General features: G+C 36.9%; 1 protein-coding gene across 1 annotated transcript; it reads right to left on the minus strand.

Annotated features, from left to right (window-relative positions):
- Nucleotides 1–1,216: 1,216 nt before the first annotated feature.
- Nucleotides 1,217–21,190, minus strand: LOC148938580 (rho GTPase-activating protein 15-like; the record flags this gene model as incomplete). The annotated part of the gene is made up of 4 exons (XM_089107684.1): nt 20,999–21,190; nt 18,567–18,710; nt 5,564–5,768; nt 1,217–1,410 (listed from the first exon to the last, which is right to left on the minus strand). Coding segments are annotated over exons 2-4 (441 nt in total), but the record flags the coding sequence as incomplete, so codon positions are not given.
- Nucleotides 21,191–21,408: the final 218 nt, after the last annotated feature.

A 21,408-nucleotide genomic window follows, 5' to 3' on the forward strand; every position in this document is an offset into this window, starting at 1 on the left:
TTAAAATTTTCAACTGACAAAGTGGTTAATTTCTACCTTGGCGGCTTGGATTATTGTGAAATCAATTACAGGGACACAAGAAAGCATGGGCATTCGTTATACTGTAGCCCAAATGAGGGATGTCAGAGCGATTTGCGTTCTCTAAGAGCACTAGCTCCACATTATCCTGTCTTGAACTGTTTCATTAATCCGGGTTGCAGCGGTAGCTAGCAACCTAGTAAGAGACGATCACGTCCAATGTTAAGAAATATAAAAACCCATAGTTCCTAACAAAGGAGTCAGATCAAAACAAAAAGTACACCATTAGAACCGCCTTGTCCGAAACCCCTGTATAGGAAACTTTCTGTCCCTTGGCTTGAACAGCAAGGGAAATATATTGGCTTGAAAATAAAGAAAAGTGGCAGCTACTACAACATTCTCCCCAAACGGGATATTTTTTTCTCTTTTCTTTTTTTCTTTTCCAGAGATAGCTTGGCACTGGAACATCGTAGAGGGTTGTTCAATAGCTCATTTTAAAGGAAATTAATTGGGTTAAAAACCTTTTGTAACTAAAATAAATTATTTCTAAAAGAGAATAAATTTGTCCACCAAAAACTGCATTTTCGATGTCTTTTCACACTGCAGTCTTTCAAACATAATCGTATAACAGTGATAAGATTTGAACCCACGCCTCCGAAGAGACTGGTGGCTAACACCAGTGCCTTGGACCACTCGGCCAGGCTGCCTCTCATAAATAAATATATATGTGAATTTGGGTTGCAGCAGTAGCTAGCAATCTAGTAAGAGACGATCAGTCCAATGATAAGAAATATAACAAAACTCCTAAAAATAGTCAGATCAAAACAAAAGTACATCATTAGAATTACCTTGTCTGAAGTTCTCAGCTTTAAGGTACGATATTACATTTGACGCAGAAAATATTTATAACCACGACCCTATCGCTTTCATCGCTGGGGTGAGGGCTTGCATATTCCACGACCTGTTGGTAGGGGTTGATGAACAATGGTAGGCGTTGGGGGTTACTCCTATAACTTCCTGACCCGTTGGCGTTTGAGTTTGTTCTCCCGAACAAACGGTTATGAAAACTGGGGGTTGCTGCTGCATAGTTGTTTCTAGTACGACATTCCCTTGCGAGAGGCCCGGGTTTATTACATGCAGAGAATATAGTTGGGGGGGTCTTTAAGTAGTTTTCCATGTTCGTGAGTACAAAAAGTACAGTTCTTTGACTGGTAGGGGGTGAAGGTCTAGTTTGAGGTGTTTTTGTGGACTGATCTCTTGAGACAAATGCGGGTGAAATTTCTCGTGATCGTCCTGGCATTGATTCTCCTACATTATTTATTCTTGACTGATTGTGGTTGGCCACAATCGTTTCGATTTCAGCTATTCTTTCTACTTCTTGAACTGCTAGCTCTAATGTTTGAATATTCTTAGATATTATCATTCGATATAGTTTGGGGCTCAGTCCTTGTAAGACCGCTTTTAGTAAAATTTTATCATATAAGCTACGAGATTATTTCCCATATTTTGCCTCTATAGATACCAGTAAATTATGCAGGTGTTAACTAACATTTTGTGTTTCGTAAAAACATACTGGCCCGTGCTTAGATGGTTGTGTTGAACTGGTCTCAACGAATCTATCTCGGTACGCTTTTAGAGATTTTTCTAAGTAGTCAATCGTGATGTGGTTATTTTCACCTATTATGATTTATATTTGTTTTAAAAATATTACCGATTGCCCTTTAGTTTTAATTAACAGCTTACCAAAAACTTACTTGATGTCTGTTTGAGTTATTTCTACAAATTGGTTTAATTGTATACTAAATTCCTCAACTTCTGAATCTCCAGGGTATGATGGAAGGGATTTTGAAATTTCCACTGTTTTAGCAATAAGCTTTGTTTTAGCAATTGCTCGTTTTGATCTAACGACATATTGGTAATTATTTCAAAAACTGTATAAATTTCGTCACTTAGGTTTTTTTATATTACATAAATTTGACACTTTCAAATTTCACTTAGCTTATGAAGGGATTCTACTTCCTACCTTTTTCTTAGGGGTGTTCTATTTGTTTTTAGCTTAAGGGATCTTAGGCCAAACAAAATATGGCACTTTCTTTATGCGTAGTATTTCTCAATAATTTATATATATATATATATATATATATATATATATATATATATATATATATATATATATATATATATCACTTTTTTTTTCTAAGGGAAAATTTTGTCCTTGTGTTTTACTCCGTTAAACAGATCCGCGCCAATTCTAATGGGGAGATTTTATTTTGCGTCTTCAAATGGGGGTTTTATACTTCTTTGTAGTGGGGTTATATAAACTTTATACCATAGTTTGAATGGGAACTACTTGTGACGGGGAATGAAAACAGCGGGTCGAGCGGGGAGCGTATGTTAATGGCCCTAATATGTCGAAATCAGATTAAAAGGATTCAGGGTCCCTAGAGAGCGGTTGGAGCCACAAGGACTAATTATCTTGAGAAATACTAACATGAAGAATCAAAAATAAGAAAGTAATGTATTTATTTTTTACTCATATTTGAGATATAAAATTGGTTCAGGAATATCAAAATATCTGCACTTCAATTTACTGTCATAGGCACTTTGATAAAATTATACACTGAGGCATATGTAATGCAACATAGGTCTATTAGTGATCTCCAAGAATTTGTAAGAAGTTATTAATGGCTAAATCATTGGTTCACTTGCATAAGTCTGGTCAAGAACTATCAGAAAACTCCTCTAGACTGACTCGAAATTGCCAAGCTCTAACAAACTATACTATCCAATTTCACCAGAGGTTACATTAAGGCGTTGCTACCAAGTATGTTATATTGGACCTATTGGTCAAATAGTGTGTCCTATATTCTTATTTTACATTGTATACACCAATTGGCTGCTTCAACTTTCATAAGCTGTATAGCTATGAGATATCAAATTTGAATCTTTTTTTTTGACAAACATATTATTTATTTTTTAAATTTATTTATAATGACATGTCACTTAGTTTCCAGATGGCTTATAATTTATCACGGTTTTCTTGACAAATAAAGTATTGCTTTTGTAAATTTATTGCTAACGACATGTCCCTTAGTTTCCAGATGGCTTATAATTTATCACGGTGAAACTCGTTAAGGGACAATACAACTTAGTTACGTTGGAATACCTAATCCTAAACTTAGTTTCAGAATAATATAACTAGATTACATGAAAATATTTTGTATTTTTCGTGGTTATTTTTTTGTCTAATAAATTTTCCCTTCTCTTGAAAGTTTGGAAATCCAAGCTCCTAAATTAAAACTACATTGTTGATCGCCTGTCGCGTAACATTTGGTCACACTGATATTTATTACATATTTTTGTGACGTTTTGTGCTTCTGCTTCAAGATAGATTTATTTATTGCTACTACATGTGCTGTGGGAAAGATTATACAAAGTTTATCAAGATACATTTGTTTGTTACATTTTAAATTGCACGATTAAGCCTTGCTCAATTTGTGGGTTACTTGAATTTTTAGGTTCGGATTTTGGGTGATTCTACTTTACATGAATAACTTTAATTTGGAAGGTTTGAGGTTTTGAATTTTGATCCCGTTACAAAATATTAGCTGAAATAAAATTACATTAGTTCTGTGCAGTGTCATAGACATAAAGGGCTACAAGCAAGATTGACATATGATGAAAAAAATCAAATGGCCGAGAAAAATGAGGGTAATGTCAGCCAGCCGTCATCAGTGCTAAAAAAAGAAGTAAAACTAGCCTCTTGAATTAATTTTAAATGAGCAGAAAAAGACTGAATCAAACCAACCAAAAAGCAAAACAGAATAAATGAAAGACTATTCACCAATTAGATTGGGAAAGAATTATATGCTTAGTTATTGACTTAGCTTGTCTACAGACCTAATTTTCATTAAAAGAGCTGTCAGACGATCTTAATTTAAACTGAAGAAAAATGCTATCTAAGTCCTTTCATTTCAAGTTATTATAAATTGTGTTTACAGGAATATCTACAGTATCTTTTTTAAAAGCAAGAAAAACCTCCAGCGAGTAGAAAGTAAAGAAAATCGTAAGAACTTGATTTTATGGAACTTTTAATCCAGTGACTTTAAATAAGAAAAATCATTTTTCTAAATCGTCTTAAAATTGGGTTTATAATTTTAAAATAATTTCTTTTATTCTTTTTTGTAATATGGAAAGGAAAAAAAAAGACTCGACGGGCATTGCTGAAAAATGCTAAACCAATTAAATAGAAAAGTTATTATAAGTTTTTCTAATATTTATTTGACAGATAATATGCCACTTTCTGTTAGAGACTCGTCGGAAATTACATGAACTTAGAAACAAAATTAAGGACAGCTAAATCGGTGAATTGGACGTGTGGCTTACAAAGTTGGACGTTTGGCTCTTTTGTGCATTGGGCGTCATGCAAACACTCTCGTGGAAAAAGATACGTCTGAGCATTCCGGAAATTTTTAAAGAAATATAGTTAGAAGTAGTAAAGATGAGCTGATACGAGAATAGGCTCTGCATTGTGAAAGTATGGACGAGGAGAGTAAAGCATGAGAATTAATAAATTATTTCATGAAAAATTAAGCTAGATTGTGTTTTTTTTTTATTTTTTTTTTTTTTTTTATTTTTGTTTTTAATTTTTTTTATCATATTTTATTTTTTTTTTAAACCTTATTTTTAATTATTATTTTTAAATAATATATACTAATTTTTATTTTTTTTTATTTTTTTTTTGTAATAATATAATCTTTGTTGCTTACAAATTTTTTATTTAGTATGTGCTTCTAAAATATAATTGTGATTGAATTTTTTTTTTTTTTTATTTTTTTTTTTTTTATAATCATTTCTTCTTTTCAAGATAGAAATTAATTTTATTTTTTTTAAATTAAAATAACCCGGTTTCCGTACTGAGCTATTTTTTAATTTAAATTTTAATATTGATTATAGACCGAGTGGGTTTTCTTGAGAGTGATTCTATGCGACTATGAGTTTGGGGGAGGGGTACTAAATAGAGATTTGGATGTTGGGGAACTGCATGAAGATTATACTGATTCGTAATATAAATTTTTTTATGATTTGACTTCTAATAGCTGTGAAAGTGAATTTTCTATTTTTCATTTAAGTTGCCAGGGACTTGGAAGTTCTTATGATTTTTTAATAGAATTGTATCTTCAGACAGCACCTCATGTACTAGCTTCAACAGAGACTTGGTTACAGAATCATAATTCTTCGTTGTTGGAAATTGGTAATTAAAAGCTATACCTAAAAAATAGAGAACAGCGTCAGCATGGAGGTTTGGAGATTTATGTACGTATTTATTTTCAAGTTAAGATAAGGGATGATATGTGAGCAGACCGTGAAATGGTACTCGAAAATATGGTGTTAGAATTGATGTTAGAACCCACATCGTGAAATATCAATGAGTTTAGCTCTTAGATGAGCAACTGGATAAGCTAACAATTTCTACAAAGCCTTGTTTTATTCGTGGTGATTTAAATTTAGATCTGAGAAAAAAATATTTACTCAAAAATATTACTTACAAGTTGATTAATCACGGATTTAATTTCTCTATACCATTGACAAGCCTTAATAAGATCTTCATCTTCAAGAAGCAAGTGCAGTCCAAACACAGTTGAGAGCTGAAATACATTCTTCCGTTTTGATTTGTTGGAATACCATTTTATGGTAGCCTCGTTTAAGTCCAAGGATAGCTCAGGTTTGGCAGGAGGTGCGTCAATTTGCTAAAAGGAAAAAGGAATGAAAAGAACTGGATGTGTAAAAGAACTACCGTAAGTTGCGTGGTTCCTAGCCTGTAGTAGGCGAGCCACTGAGAGTACTGTAACGTTTTGAGGTAATGTTCAAACATTACCTCATATTTTTAAAGATTGTTAAATCTTCATGGTTTAAGAGCTTGAACCATTTAAGAGGGAAGAAAAGATGAACTGAATTTCAAATACACCAAATATATTTAATATTGCTATTACCTTAGTTGGGTTAGCTCTGTGACATGGTTTGTTGATTAGATTATAAGGGGCTCTTCCCTTGGGGTCTCTGATGCCTGTACACTTGGTGTGCAGTTCAATTTTGACTTGGCTTGTCTTGACCGTGCTTGCTTGAAAATGCTTATCAACTCATTTCAACCCTGCTTCTGATATATGTTGCATGCTTCATATAGGGTAGCCAACTATTGACTAAAGCCACCCCTCTCTGCTTGTATTTGTATTATTTGTTTGACTTTGCTATTTTACCTTTTCGTTTTTAATTTAGTGGTGTTTTATTTGTCCTGACTGACAGGACAGTTAGTGGTCCTCTTACCAATTTTAGTTTAAGGATTCTGACCCCAGGCGTAGGAGGTCCAAATGAGACAGAAAAACACTGACTTTTGGGAGTAGAACAATTATTGCAAAAAGACTGTTTGAACACCCCCGAAAACATGAGTGTAGCGGCCATTACGGCTCAATGCTAGAAAGACTTGGACCAGACTTATCCCTATGGTTTTCACCTTCAATCCGGATGTTCAGTTCTCTCTGAAAATCTCTGTTTGGGGAGCAGGGTATACAGTTAAGCAGATTGTCCCTCGGGCAATACAGTGCTTCAATTGTCAAGGTTTTGGTCACATGGCTTCAAACTGCATCAGAGACAGAAGATGCCTACTATGTAGTAGACATTACACCCATAATGAATGTCCCCAATCCAAAACAGTAAAACAAGATCAGGTACTCAAGTACCCTAAGTACAATGAAAACCATACTGCTAACTCCAAAGAGAGTCCAATACGTAATTACAAGAACTACCGTTGCTCCCCAGAGGAACCCTCCGTCACCCCCCCCCCCGATAAATAGTTGCGCGTCCGGGTTTGTATACTAAATGAAAAGTAATCGTTTATGGGACATGGTCAATTAATAATAGTAAAAATTTCCAATTGACTTGGAATCATCCGTAAATTAAAGCGTTTATTTTCTTTTTATATACTCTGTCTTTTATATTTCTCTCTCATTTTAACTTATATATGTTACTGTTATTCTGTGTGGATGTCAAAAAAATTACGTTACTATTATAGTAAACGGCGTAATTGTAAACACTGCTTATAAATATTAGAAATATGGATGAATATGTAAACATGTAGATTTGCTAATTAGGTAAAAAATATGATATAATCAAAGTAGGGTTTACCCAATTCAATAAGTCAGCATAAATTGACTGACTGCTATATATGGTGTTGCAGGTTTAGATCCTTTAACGGTTTGAAAGCATGTGTGAAAAAATCTCTTTTTGAAGATTGTGTTAAAGTTTTTACATTTGTCCATGGGTTTGAATTCAGTCCTAGTTGAACTTTCAAATTGAGGACATTCACTTGTTTTCTTTCGAGCATTTTACATTTCAGTAGTAAGTGCTCAGGGGTTTCTTCTTTGGTATTACAGTACCTGCAAAATGGGCTACTGGCAACTTCTCCATTTGGCTGCTTAATTTTATATGAGAAAGAATGGTGGTTGAAGTTAGCTGTATTTGTACACAGGCGATGAAACCGATTGCATCCTGGTTAGAAAGGGGGATAGATTTGATTGTTTTAATTTGGGTAGTGGGTAAAATTCTACTTTAGCTACTTTTGGCTCTCTTGAGAAGGGGTTAGGTTAGGAAAATGAAACTTTCAGGGATGGGTCTACAAGCTAAAGTATGTCCCGGGAAGGTATTTTGAAGCACCTACCTAAACTTCTTCTCCCTCCAAAGGGACCTGAAATTTGCCTACATGACAGGTCTATTACCTATTGAAATTTTGACAAAACAACATTTTACCTTAATATTCAGTTATCAGTTTCTTTTTCTCTGGCTTTAGCTCTGAAAATGCAATTTCAGTTATTTGAGCAGTATTTTAAGACATATAAATAGTTTATTTCCAAAATTTAGGAAATGTATTTGCATATCTTTAAAACCTTATAAATTGGGATTGAGCAAAGTTGTGAAGCTGAAAACAATTTTGTTGTACTTCATTTAAGCAGAAGATCTATTTTGCAAGGTTTCACATCTATAACTCACATATTTTTAAAGGTCATCAAAGGTCAGGACCCTCTAGAGGGAGACAGAGTGGAGGTGGATACTTCAAAATATCTTCCCAGGACATACTTTAGCCTGTAGACCCATCCCTGAAAGTTTCATTTTCTTAACCTAACCCCTTTCCAAGATAGTCAAAAGTAGCTAAAGTAGAATTTTACCGGGTAGTGTTTTCAGTCGCAATCTAGTTATGTCCCTTATAGTTAGAGGTTTCACTGGTTCCATTTGATTTTTTGCTCCTTGCTTTGCTATATTGTCTGCTCTTTCATTTCCTTCTATACCTAGGTGACTAGGTATATATTGAAATTTAATAACACAGCCTAATCTTCTAAGGCTGTTAAGGTTTTCTTTAGTTTGATGTAAGTCTATGTCCAGTGTTTCAAAGTTAGGGTTTGTTAGGATATTGAGAGCAGATTTGGAGTCAAAGAATACAACTATATGTTTGTTGCTCTGTTTCAGTTTAATTAGGGTCTCAAGGCCAAAATTGATTGCAGCTACTTCAGCTGTTAGTATGCTGGTCCCTGTCTTATGTTTTTCCATAATGCATAGTCTGTGCTCTCTTACAAAGCACCCACTTCCACATCCATCTTCACTTAATGATCCATCAACATATAGTTGGTTATATCCATTATATTCCTTTTTAAGAGTTGTTTGAAATGTTGGATTGCAGTTTGGGATTCAATTTGTTCCTTTTTTGGGGTAGGAATTCTAGTTTAACCACTGGTGTGATTGATATCCATGGTGGATTTTTTGCTATTTTAGTTTTAACATGTTCTAGTTTAATGGGGTATTGTGCCCTGGCCATAATTGCTGACATCAGTGGGTGATTTTTTGGCTCTATTCTGGCTTGCTCTGACTTCTGGAAATTAGAAATGGTAAGGGGTTTTTTCCAATTTTGTCAGGTATCTTATGGTTAAAAGTTTGTATCTATTTTCGATTGGTGGGAGCCCTCCTTCTTGTAGAAGGTTTCCTACATCCTGTGGCAAGGCGGATTGCTGTATTTTGCACACATTCTAATTTATTGAAGAGCTGTTTAGAGCAAGTTCCATAGATAATCAGGCCATACTCAATTACTGGTCTAAGGTACTGTGTATAGAGTTTAAGGAGGGATCTATCAATACTACCCCAGGTTGTACCACATAGTCTTTGAATAATTCTCATCTTTTTCATGTATAATTGTATGATATGGTCAATGTGAGGTTTGAAGGTAAGCCAGTTGTCCAGAATTATTCCAAGGTATTTAGTTGCACTGGTAGTTAGGATTGTAGAATTTCCTAGGGTAACTGGTTGTAATTCTACTTTTTGTCTATTATGGAAATATATGATCACTGATATGGGTAGTTTCATGCTGGTAGAAAAGTACTGGAGGTTATTAGCAGTAATTTGAAGTTTATTTGCAACTTCAGCACATATTTTCCCTGTTGCCCATGCTCCAATGTCATCTGCACAAGTTCCATGTGTGTGAGTCAATTTTTAACGCTGTCATATACAATGTGAATAATAAGCAGCTGAGTACGGCTCCCTGTGGGAGTCCCTTTTCAATAGGTCTTAAGGATGATAGTTTCCTATTTACTTTAAATTTAAAGATTATATTATCTATAAAGCTATCAATCAGTTTTCTGATTGGGTGAGGGAAAACTAATTCATGGAGTCTTTCCCCTAGTGTGTCTCTTTGTGCATTATCAAATGCTCCTTCTAAATAAATCAGTACAGCACCCAGTATTAATCCCTCATTCATGGTTTTCCATGCATCTGTGACAAGTTTCAAAATTATGTCTATAGTTGAATGGTAAGCTCTGAATCCAGCTTGAAATTGTGGGAGGATTTTATTTGGCCATTTATGCAACTGGACACGTTTGTACAGCAGTCTCTCAAACAACTTACAAAGGGTTGCTAAACATACACTTTGTCTGTTTGAATGTGGGCCATCTTTGGTTTTCCCTTGTTTGGACTCAGGTGTTATAAGTTCATGTTTCCATTGCTAGGGGGATACTCCTTGTGTGTAGCAGAGGTCAAATGTATGTATAATCGCTTCTTGGAAATTACTTAGTGCACTTGATATCCAAGAGATATGGATTTCATCTTCACCTGGGATTGATTTTTGATTCATTTTATTACTTGCTTGCAGGAATTCATTTGTTTTAAAGGTTTGTGTTAGTGGTGTTAGCTCATAAACTGTATTTAATCTTTCATTGTGCCTTTGATTATTTAATTCTTCTTTGTTGGTAAACTTCTGGTGGTAGATGTGAGCAAGTGCTTCAGCTTTTTTGCTATCATCATCAAGCTGAATACCAGATACAAATAGGGGATGCTTAATTTTGTTCTTCTTTTTTCCTGCTCACATGATTCTGTCTAAAAATTGGTGTATTTTTGATTCAGTTGTGTCTCTGTCAATCTTTTACAATTAGAAAGCCAATGTCAGTTCTTTGGCCTGTCTTGTGTCTCTTCTGAGTCCTGAACAGGCTTGTTTAAATTGGATGTATGTTGTGGGGTTCGGAATATTTCTAAAATTCTTTTCTGAATCTTTTTGCATTAAATAAGGTTTGACACTGTTCATTCCACCATGGTTTAGATGATTTGTTTAGGTAGTGTTTGTTGGTAGCTTTATGTATTGATGATATTGTAGCTTCTTTTAGATGAGTAGTGAGTCTTTTGGTACAGAATTCTGTGTCTTTGCTTTCTTCAATTGGCAAGTAATAAATATTTTTTATAATTTATGTTAATTTTGAACAATTTGCCCTAGTTAAATTCTTGTGTGTGTTCTTCTTCTTCATAAACAGTTCTACCAATTTCTACCAGCATGGCATAGTGGTCTGTTAGTAGGTGAGGGACTGTACTTATTTTTGAGTCTCTAGATATTTTATGTGTAATTAGTTGTAGGTCAATGGTGGAGAATAGATTCGTTTTGAAGTCGTAATATGTATTCATAATATGTGGTGTAGATATCCATATTTCTGGGAATTTATTTAATAGGTTTTCTAAAAATTCGCCTGCCTTGCTGGTTTTCTGTCCTCCCCAAGTAGGGATATGAGTATTGAAGTCTCCCGCTATTATTATTTTCTGATGAATCATCTTAAGTGCAAGTCTGTCTGGAATTCAGGAGCATCTTGGTTAAAATTGGGAATGTAAAAGGAGTATATTTTTAGTGTTTCTCAATCTTTAAGACTTATTTTTACTTCAACTACATCAACCTCGTTAGGGTTCCTTTTTTATTATGAAGTTGTGCTTGACATCTTTCCTTACAAGGATAGCCAAACCCCCTCCTTTCCCGCCTGATGATCTTTCTTTCCTGTAGAGCTCATATCCTTCTAACCATAGTGTACTTTCTTGTTCAAGGCGGGTTTCCTGGAGACATATAACATGTGTATCTTTTACTTTAATATACATAAGCTGCTGAATTAGCGTCTCTTTTGATAGTGAGCGTGTGATCCATTGGAGGATATTCAGTGTGGTTTTTCTCTGGTTTTGTAATGGAGGTTGGTGGATTCGGTCTTTAGTCCTTGGCCATAGAGTGGTAAGCTTGATGGGTATTTAGTATGGTGATTATATATAGATCTGCAGTCTTTGTTGCTAGTTCTCTCATGATGACAGCCTTGTGGCATTTTAGCTTGGGACAGGAAAGTACTTGCCATGGTGTAGTCTCTGAGGTTGATGATTGCCTTGGCTGTGTTGATTGGCATTGATTCTGTGGCCTGGTTTGTGGCTGATACTACTAGAGCTAATGGTTTGGGGTTTTGCTTGATACCTGGTAGGCTTGTGGGTCTTGCTTGCCAATTGCTGTTGCTGGTGCTTGCTGGGGCTGGGAACTGGTAAGATAATCTGGCTGGTTTTGGAGTTTTTGGGGTGTGCATGTTGTTCTGGGTGTCCATGGGGTCTCAAGCATGGTTTATGTTGGGGAGAGGGGGGGGTTTGGAACTGTTTCTGAGGGGAGAGCTGGCTGGTTGTATTTACTTACTTGTTGGGCAGAAAATGGAATTGGTATATTTTTTATTTAAGCCATTCTAATTATGTTAAGACTATCTCTGTACTTAGGACATAGTCTTCTATTATCAGAATGATAGGGGCCATTACAATTTATGAATTTAGGCTGGGCTTTACAGTAATTGCTTTAATGTTCTTCTTGTCACACAATGCATTTGTTTATTGTGGTTCTGCAATGCTGTAGGTGTGGCCTAGTCTATGGCACTTTTTACACTGGATTGGTTTATCCTTGTATGCTTTATGTGCCTTTGTCTGCTTAAATAGAAATATTTGTTGGGTGATCTGGGGATTTTCATACAATATTAAAAGTACAGTCCGACTTGTTTGTGGATTGTTTATTCTTGGTTTACCTAGGTGGTGGATAGCATTAACTGGAATGTCTTCCCCATTGGCAGTCATTAAACTCTCGTTTAGTTCAGCTTCAGGGATTTCAGGTGGTATGTTGTATACTGCAATTTTTTCTTCTTTTTGTTGAGGTTTCCACTTTTCAGTTGTCACCTGGACGCGTCCTACAGTTGTTAGCTGCACAGCTGTGGTGGCAGGGTTAGCTTCTGGGAACAGAACTTCTAATGAACCATCTCTAGCTATGTTGATGCTGAAATTACATCTTAGGGACTAGAAGAGCATTAATCTTATCTGCTGTATGTTCTTAGGTAAGAACAGTGTCTCCTGGGATTTTGGAATCAGTCTAATAACTGTTCCATCGTGGACGTATTTCTCTGGAGTGTGTTGGGTTGGGCTATGAATTAGGAATGTTTGGGTGGTTTTGTAATGGCCTCTATGGTCTGTAGTCTGCAGAGGACTATTAGATGGCTTCTTCCTTTTTGATTGTCCCTGTACAGTGATGAACTCAGTTTCTACTATGCGGGTTTTTGGTCTTTCCTGAACTGTGATCATGGTGTTGTTTTGGCAATCATCAGGTATTTCAGTTTCGATTTCCTATGCAGGATTGGGGACTTGATTTGTGTATAGTAGTGCATCTCCCCAAGACTGGCCCCCTGCCAAGTGGAGGCCAAGTGGATCTGGTTTTGACATTCAGTCAAGGAAAATGGCAAAAATATTGAAATATTGAACAGGTAAATCAAGACAATAATATTTCCTACATTTTTTTTTATTCCAACATTCACGGCGCCAGGTACTTCAAAGTATCTGATATGCCGCTATTCATTTACCTCGTTCAATAAACTCGAGGTTTTAAATGTCTATTGAACCTTCTTTTGAAGGAGTCAACAGAGGGATTTGCAGGAATAATATCCCCAGGAAGATCGTTCCAGATAGAAGTGCAGCACCGGATGAAGCTATTCCTCAAGTACTCGGTTCTCGGCGTATCCTCATTTAGATAATTGTACCGAGCTTTGTGCCTTAGTGTCTGCCTTGTCGGATGGACCAAGGGGAGTACAATTTGAGAGAGCTAGTCTCAGGGAGGCGAAACCATGTACTTGTAGAAAACAGCCATCGACGCTACATCAAACCTTTCATTTATAGGCTGGAGCGATTCTTGTGTACAGGCACATCCCGCCCTATTTGCCCTATTTTGGATCTTCTGAAGTAGTGGCAACAGCGTTTTCGGAGCACCAGAATATAGCGGGCATCCATATTCAGCTATGGGTCTAATGCAAGACTTGTAGAGTGGGATGATCAAGCTTGATGGACGAAAGTTTTTGCAGCGAAGAGTAACTCCCAGCTTTCTTGCGCAGAAGGTTCTCACCCGATCAAGGTGGTTGTTCCAAGAGAGATCGGTGGAGAAATGAATCCCCAGTAGACGAAGCTCGTCGACTCTCTTTATAGCTTTATTTTTGAAGATGAAACTGGGGTGTTCACGTGGCACCTTTGATCAGGTAATTAGAAGCTCCTTTGTTTTCGATGCATTGAAGTTGATCATCCATGCATCAGACCACTTTTCAATTTTACAAAGATCCATCTGTAGGGAAAGAGAGGCTTATGTTGGGTCTTCGTGTTTAGGGACCGCTGAATGTGTCGTGGTATCGTCGGCAAAGTGATGCAGAGGGTTTGCAAGGTGGCCTCCCATGTCGTGTATGTAGATAAGGAAAAGCGTAGGTCCCAAGACCCTGCCCTGGGATACCCCAGCTTTCATTGGATATTCACGGGAAATAAAACCGTCGAGAACAACCCGCAGTGAACGATCGGAAAGAAAGCTCTCCAGTACTTTTAATAGACATCCACGAACACCATCCGCATAGAGTTTCTTTAGCAGGCCACGGTGCCATAATCTGTCAAAAGCTTTCGCAATGTCGAAGGATAATAGCCTGATGTCGTATCCCATTGCCAGAAGTTCTATCCACACCTGATACTGGGCCACTAGGCAGTCTAATTTTGAGCGTTTCCGGCGTTATCCATATTGGCGATCGCCTAGAAGGTCATTTGAGTCCAGGTACTGATGAAGTGTTGTCTTGGAGACGCTCTTGTAGACTGTGCCAACACAGGAGAGACGGCTAATAGGCCTGTAGGAGCCCACGCTCGTTGGACCACCTTCTGGATTTAAAGTAGGTATAACATGGGTGGACTTCCATGTTCGTGGGAAGGTTCCGGAGCGAAAGCAAAGCCGAAAAAGCAATGACAAGGGTCCAGCTAGTTTGGCACTGCAGGACTTGAGGACAACATTTGGTATGTTGTCAGGACCCATGGCTTTGGTCACATCAAGACGCTGCAAAATGCGAAGGATCTTGGGGGCAGAAAAATTCACGCGTTCCAAGACAGTGTCGGTTCGGTCGGAGAAATTTGGCACTTCTCTACCGTCGTCGTCCAGATTCGAGAAGTCGGCAAAAGCCTTAGCAAGAGCTTCAGACTTTGCCTGTGGATCTTGTACCACTGTCCCGTTAGTCTGGAGAGAAGGACGTGCGGTCCCCTTGGACAACGGTAAAGCCTCCGTGACAATTTTCCACCAACTCTTTGCCGAAGCAAGTTGAAACTTTGTGGCGAATTTCTCCTTATACTGAACCCGAGACTGCCGAATCGCACAAACTGCATCTTTGCGCGCATTTATGAATGCAATTCTGTCCTCTTCGCTCTTCGAAAGTAGCCATCGCTTGTGTGCCTTTTGCTTTGCTCGGATTGTCTTTTTACACTGGGCGTTGAACCAAGGTTTGTCCTTACTGGACACCTGGATCCGCTTTGAAGGGATATGCTTTTTGACAGAGTCAACTATGGCCTGCTGGTACTTTTCTGCAGCTTTCTCTGGGCCTTCCAGAAGGAAGGCTCTCCACTACTGAGACAAAAGAGTGTTTCTCAAACCGTCCCAATACCCTCTTCTGTATAGCCAGATTGTTCGCTCATGCTTTACTGGAGGCGGAATACGTGGGTTTCCACGTGAAACGACGGCATCGTGGTCACTGGTGAAAGCATGAGCGTCTGCCTTCAAGGAATCAGGATGATCTGTAAGGAAGAGGTCAAGAAGAGATGATCCGTTTGGGCCGTGATACGTTTCGAAATCGACAAGTTGTTCCAGCCCTTAAGAAAGAGATAGATCATACAAGTCCGACCCTTCCTTATCAGTATTTTTGCTGCGAAGCCACACGCTATGATGGACGTTGAAGTCTCCATGGAGGATAATAGCAGACTTAGAGTACTTGCCCCAAATGTATTCGAGGGAGGCTTCAAAGTAGCTGGTAATCTGGTAAGTTGGAGGGTCATACACGGAACCGACAATCACGGCTTTATTTTGGAAGGTCACCCTAACCCACAGAGCTTCTTTGCCTGCTGAATCTGGTATGTTCAGGCATGAATAAGGTATATGGCTCTGTAGCTAAACAGCGACACCTCCTCCTCCGTATTTAGCGCCATCAGTACGCTCTCGATCCCGCCTGAGGAGCGTGTATCCCTGTATGGCAACCTCACTGCTTTGTATTTCTTGGTTTAGATTGGTCTCAGTGAGAACATGATAGATGGCTTGACCGAGTTCACTAATGTAGGAACTAGTCAAACTTAGATCTTACATTGCAGTGGGCTACCGAAAACAGGTCCATTTGGATGGTCGGTGGACGTGCTACACGTCGTCGTCGAAATGGCTGTTTGGTCCGAGGTTTTTAATTGTTAATCATATCCAGGTAAAAGAAGCTTTGCCGGGTGGTTAGCCCGACAAAGCCCATAAATCCATTGCCATGCATCATTAGACGGGGACCGGTGCCACCTGCCAACGCACCTCATTACCGCATCTTCAACATGGAGGTGGTACCCCATAATGGGTTAGGATTCAACACAAGTACCTCCCACAAAAAAAAATTTCCTTCTGTACTTGCTCATTTTCATGTTCTTCATAAAAAACCAGTAAGGGGTCTCCAGTCGACTACACACACTCCTGTTGATCTCCTTAAGATTAAAGATATTTATGTTATATCTCTATCTTCATTGGCATATCAGTTATTCCACGGAGATCTGTTATGTTGTTTTTCTGGACTACTTAAACTAGTAGGGGAAGTAAATTTGTATACAGTTTGAAACTGGGAGGATTTTATGATTCCGGCTACTCCCTCGCCTCGTTCAGACATTGGTCTGGTCGTGACTGTGGGACGTGCTTTGAACTTGGTTCCTGCTGAGATTCGACAGTCACGAACACTTGGCTCCTTTAAGATTCATATGAAAAGTTTCTTATTAAAGGTAAATATTAAATAATTTTTAGTTGTTTTATGGGTTCATTTTTTTTTTGGGGGGGGGGGGCGGGGGTAGTTGGTCGAGGGGGGGGGCTCCTCGATGTTTGAGAGAATTTTATTTCGTTATTTAATTTCGGGTGATAGTAGGGTCGCTGTTTAGTGTGGACGGTAGATGAGTTTACTTATTTTACATATATATTTATAAAATAGAAAGTTTTTATTATTTTTTATTTCAATTTTCAATATTATTAATTTATTATATTTGGTTTACCAAATAACGGACCATTGAGCCCTTTCGTATATTGTTTTTGTAATAATTATTTATGAAAATAAGTTGAACTTGAACTAACTCATTCACAAATAATATCCCCATGAATACTGCTGAATACTGCTGCCGAGGTCTTGAAGAAAGGAGTTCCATCTCATACAGAACACATCCCCATGGTACATACAGACTCTTTCCCTCCACTGACTCCTTATCAGCCCTCAGTTGAGGAACTGAGCCTGAGGTACATGGCCATGTTTGAAGGTGTTGCAAAGCAGATCTCTGATCTAACTCAGGATATAGCATCTTTTTGTGAACACCTTTCTAATTTAGCACCAAAACGTTTTCAAAATACCGACTGTAGCCCTAATAACTCAGTTGAAAAATAAAATAGATATGGTTCAAACCTTCCCATAATATCAGCAGATACCAGCAGCTCTTTCAAAGCAGTAAGGAAACGTAAAGGAAAGAAGTCTATACCTAGCCAAGAAGGTGCTTTAACTAGGCTACAGAGACCTAGATTAACCCCTTCTCAGAAAAATGACTAGTTATCTCTCTAACATTTTTCCTTGAATTTGGGCTGGTTGACTAACCAAAAAATTTTTTATTAATTCGTTTAACACTACTGGTTTGTTTTATACCATAAAATTTTTCCCTTTTTTTTTTTTTTTTTTTTTTTTTTTTTTTTTTTTTTTAGAGTTGTCTTATTCGTATTTTAGTTGTTTATATTTTGTTTTAGGTGATAATTTAAAAGTTATTTTTATTATTTATTATAATTGAGATGTATAAGCAATTTTAATTGCTGTTTGATAAAGTAATTTGCATCAATTTGGTTCCTGTTTATAAATGTTGGCAGTTGTTGCTGGTGCAAAACCCCTATAAATAGCAAGATAAGCGGTAGATGGTTCCATATTATTTTAATCTTGCAGGCCATGTTGCCCCTTCCCATATTATTTTATCTTAGAGTTATTCTATATAATAATAAGAAAGTATAGTGCAACCTTTCCTTATGAAAATAGGCTTTTGAGTTGCAAATAAAAGAGACAAAGCTTTAGAAATTTCCACAAAGCTTTAGAAATTTCATTCATATCTTGGAATTTCATATTTCAAAGCATGAAATTTATCTTGGTTAGGTATGTGTGCGATTTGAAAAACAATCAGAAATTCAATAAAAAACAAAACAGACAAGCTTTTTCAACTGAAAGTAAGGATCAGAAATTATTCTGCAACAGATATTAGTCAGTATATGAGAGGGGGGGGAGTAAAATCCTTTTCACTAAAGGATTTTTTTGGGGGGAGGGGGTACAAAAAAATTCATTAAAAACGCATCAAAAATTTTTTATATTCATTTCTGTTACGTTCTTTTATGAGTCGGACAAACATTTCAGGGGGGGGGTCCAATAGTTTGAAAAAAACTTAATTTATAAGGTAACTGTTGATCTTTTTAAGTTTCAATTTTTGTCTTTGCTTCCAGCAGATATATTTTTTATGTGAACAAAAATTACAAATCGAAACATAATATATGACTTTAGCTAAATATTTATTATTCCAGAAATACGCAATTATAGCGGTATTTTAAACTATTTAAGTTTCAGCGAAACCGAACTGCCTAGCTAAAATAATATAATTTTTCTTACAGACTGAGCAGCTGACTCGGCATCTTTATAAAATAGCAGCATCCTGTCATAAAGTATTCCATAAGATGACCTCCAATTCTTCCTGGTTATCTTACCATTTTCTGCGATTTTTGTTAGGTTTATTTCCCCTTTTCGTATTACTTCCTGCAATAAAAATACAACTAAATTATAAGTCCAAAGTGTGCATTTTCAAACAATGTAAATTACAATAGGAAAAAATTCGAAAAATAGGGTAACACTAGCACTAGTCAATTACACGGTCGCTCAAATCTCCCACTATCTCAGCGGACATCCAGGAGGGCATTTTCAAGAAAGTGACTCTTCGTGTCAATCAGGTAGGGGCATGACAGGGCTGGATCTAGGAGGGTGGCAAGCTAGAGAAGCACCCCGGGCTTACACCCGTGGGTGGCCAACCAAGCTAAAGATCAAATTAAGAAGAAAAACTTAACAAAAGAATAAATAGTTCAGCGTTTAAAGTTATCTAAATTAAAATACTCGCGTGTTTTGTGAGGCACAGTTAAACATTTTAGTAGCTTCTGGTCTTTCCCTCTTAAAAAAGGCACTAGCCCTTTCAATTTCCAACTGAATGGGCCCTTTTGAAGTTTCTACGACAACGCTTTCAATAAAAACATTTATATACCGCAGGGCATAACTTACAACCCTTGCCCTGAGGGCAGTGAGGGGTTGGGCTGTCATCCTTAAAGACCTAATTACCAAAACTTTCAACTACGTTGATTAAAATGGAAACCTAAAAAGTTTGATTGGATGTGTTTGGGGATAAAGTGGGCGTGAGAAGGGGGTTAGCTGCCCTGAAATAACTTTCGACTATTAAAAATGGTACTATCCCTTTGAATTTCAAATCGAATGAGCTCTTTTCCCAGTCTCCACGACAGAGCTTTCAATAAAAACTTTACATAACCCCAGGGCATAAAAACGAACTGAAATTACAATAATTAAACAAGTCAAATTCAGAACGAGCAGAAATTAACATAAGTTGGACGCAGAACCCCTAGGCCTTCCCAACGCCAGAAAAAAATTTGCACTTTACTGAAAAAATAAAAATGAATGTGCATTGTCAGTTTAAAATACATACACTGATATTTAATAATCAAAATGTTAATATTATTTGATTTATTAAAGTTATAAAAGTAAAAAAATTCGTATTTTTTCAGTAAAGTGCAAACGTTGTTCTGGTCTTGGGAAGGTAGAGGGGTTTTGCGCCCAACTTATGTTAATTTCTGCTCGTTTTGAGTTTGACTCGGGTAATTATTGTAATTTCTGTTCGTTTTGGGTTTCATTTATTTATCGATGCTGATTTGTGGTAGTTTCACGCTTGGTTGATTATTTTATTTTTGCTCATTTTTTTAATGGAGCTCTTTACTTTTCTTTGAAAAACTTACTTTGTGGAAAAAGTTTTTTAAACTAAAAAAGCTCACGAAACTATTCGTGCAAGTGTGAGGAGATGATCTCATCTTAGAAATTAATCCAAGGATTCAAGTAACTCTAAAATGTTAACATCAGTTAGCGCGCCTATCCACTCCAAGTTTTCCACGCACTCTTCGACTTTTTCTACCCACTCTTTTCCACCCACTCTTTGAGCTTTTCCACAAACTCTTTGAACTTTTCCACCCACTCTTTTACCTTTTCCATCCACTCTTTTCCACCTCCTCTTTGACCTTTTCCACGCACTTTTTGACCTTTCCACCAGCTCTTTTCCACCCACTCTTTGACCTTTTCCACTCACTCTTTGACCTTTTACACCCACTCTTTGACCTTTTCCACCCACTCTTTGACCTTTTAAAGGGGCAGAAAGATGTGGGCAAATACACCGACTAGTCATCCGCTCATTTTGAACTTTTGTAGACAAGAGCCAGTTAATATTAATAATAAACAATTTAAAAATATAAAATAACAATAACATAACATATACAAATGACGATAATATAACAATATATTGTAGAAAAGGCCAAGACATATAGTCCAAGTGAGTGAGAGGCAAATCTGGGACAAGCACTTTTTAGCCTTTCAGTGACACACAAACACTCTGTCACCTTAACCTTTACATTCTGATTTTGTTGCTAAGCACTGTGATGCAGTATCCCCAACTTAATTAAACGAGGCAAAATTGGCTATTTATCAATAGATTATGTGACATTTTCAATAAACCTTTTCAAAAACACCCAGTTTTGAAACAATAACAAACCACAAATCAGGGAATAACTCTGTATGGAAAACTGTATTTTCGTGATAATGAGAAGAAAATAATATAAATCAGTAGCTTTACCTGCATAGAAGTCGCTCTTGTTTTTGTAAAAATATAGAATTAAATCTCAATTCCTGATATGTTAGTAACCTAAACAACCACATAATTTTCGCTTTTTTTTAAGGGGAAATATATATTTTAATAAGATTTACTCCAAAAGATTACTTACAAGTTGACAAATCTGGGATTTAATTGCTTCATACCACTGACGAGCCTTAATATCATCTGGATCTTGAAGAAGCAAGCACAGCCCAAATAGAGATGTTAACTGAAAGATATTCTTTCACTTTGATTTGTCAGAACGCCATTTTATTGTAGCAACGTTTAAATCCAAAAATAATTCAGGTCTGCAGTTCCCTGCAGTTCCCTAAAAGGAAAAAGGAATGAAAAGAACTTGAAGACATTCTTCCGTTCTGATTTGTCAAAACACCATTTTATGGTAGTACCATTTAAATCAAAGAATAACTCAGGTCTGGCAGGAGACACTGCAGTTCATTAAAAGGAATGAAAAGAACTGGATGGGGAAAAGAACTTTCTTGAGTTGCTTGGCTCCCAACCTGCAGTAGGTAAGGCACTGAT

The sequence above is a fragment of the Artemia sp. Qi Xiang Cuo genome, unplaced genomic scaffold, assembly GCF_049724085.1.
Source record: "Artemia sp. Qi Xiang Cuo unplaced genomic scaffold, ASM4972408v1 HiC_scaffold_3104, whole genome shotgun sequence".
Taxonomy (NCBI): Eukaryota; Metazoa; Arthropoda; class Branchiopoda; order Anostraca; family Artemiidae; genus Artemia; species Artemia sp. Qi Xiang Cuo.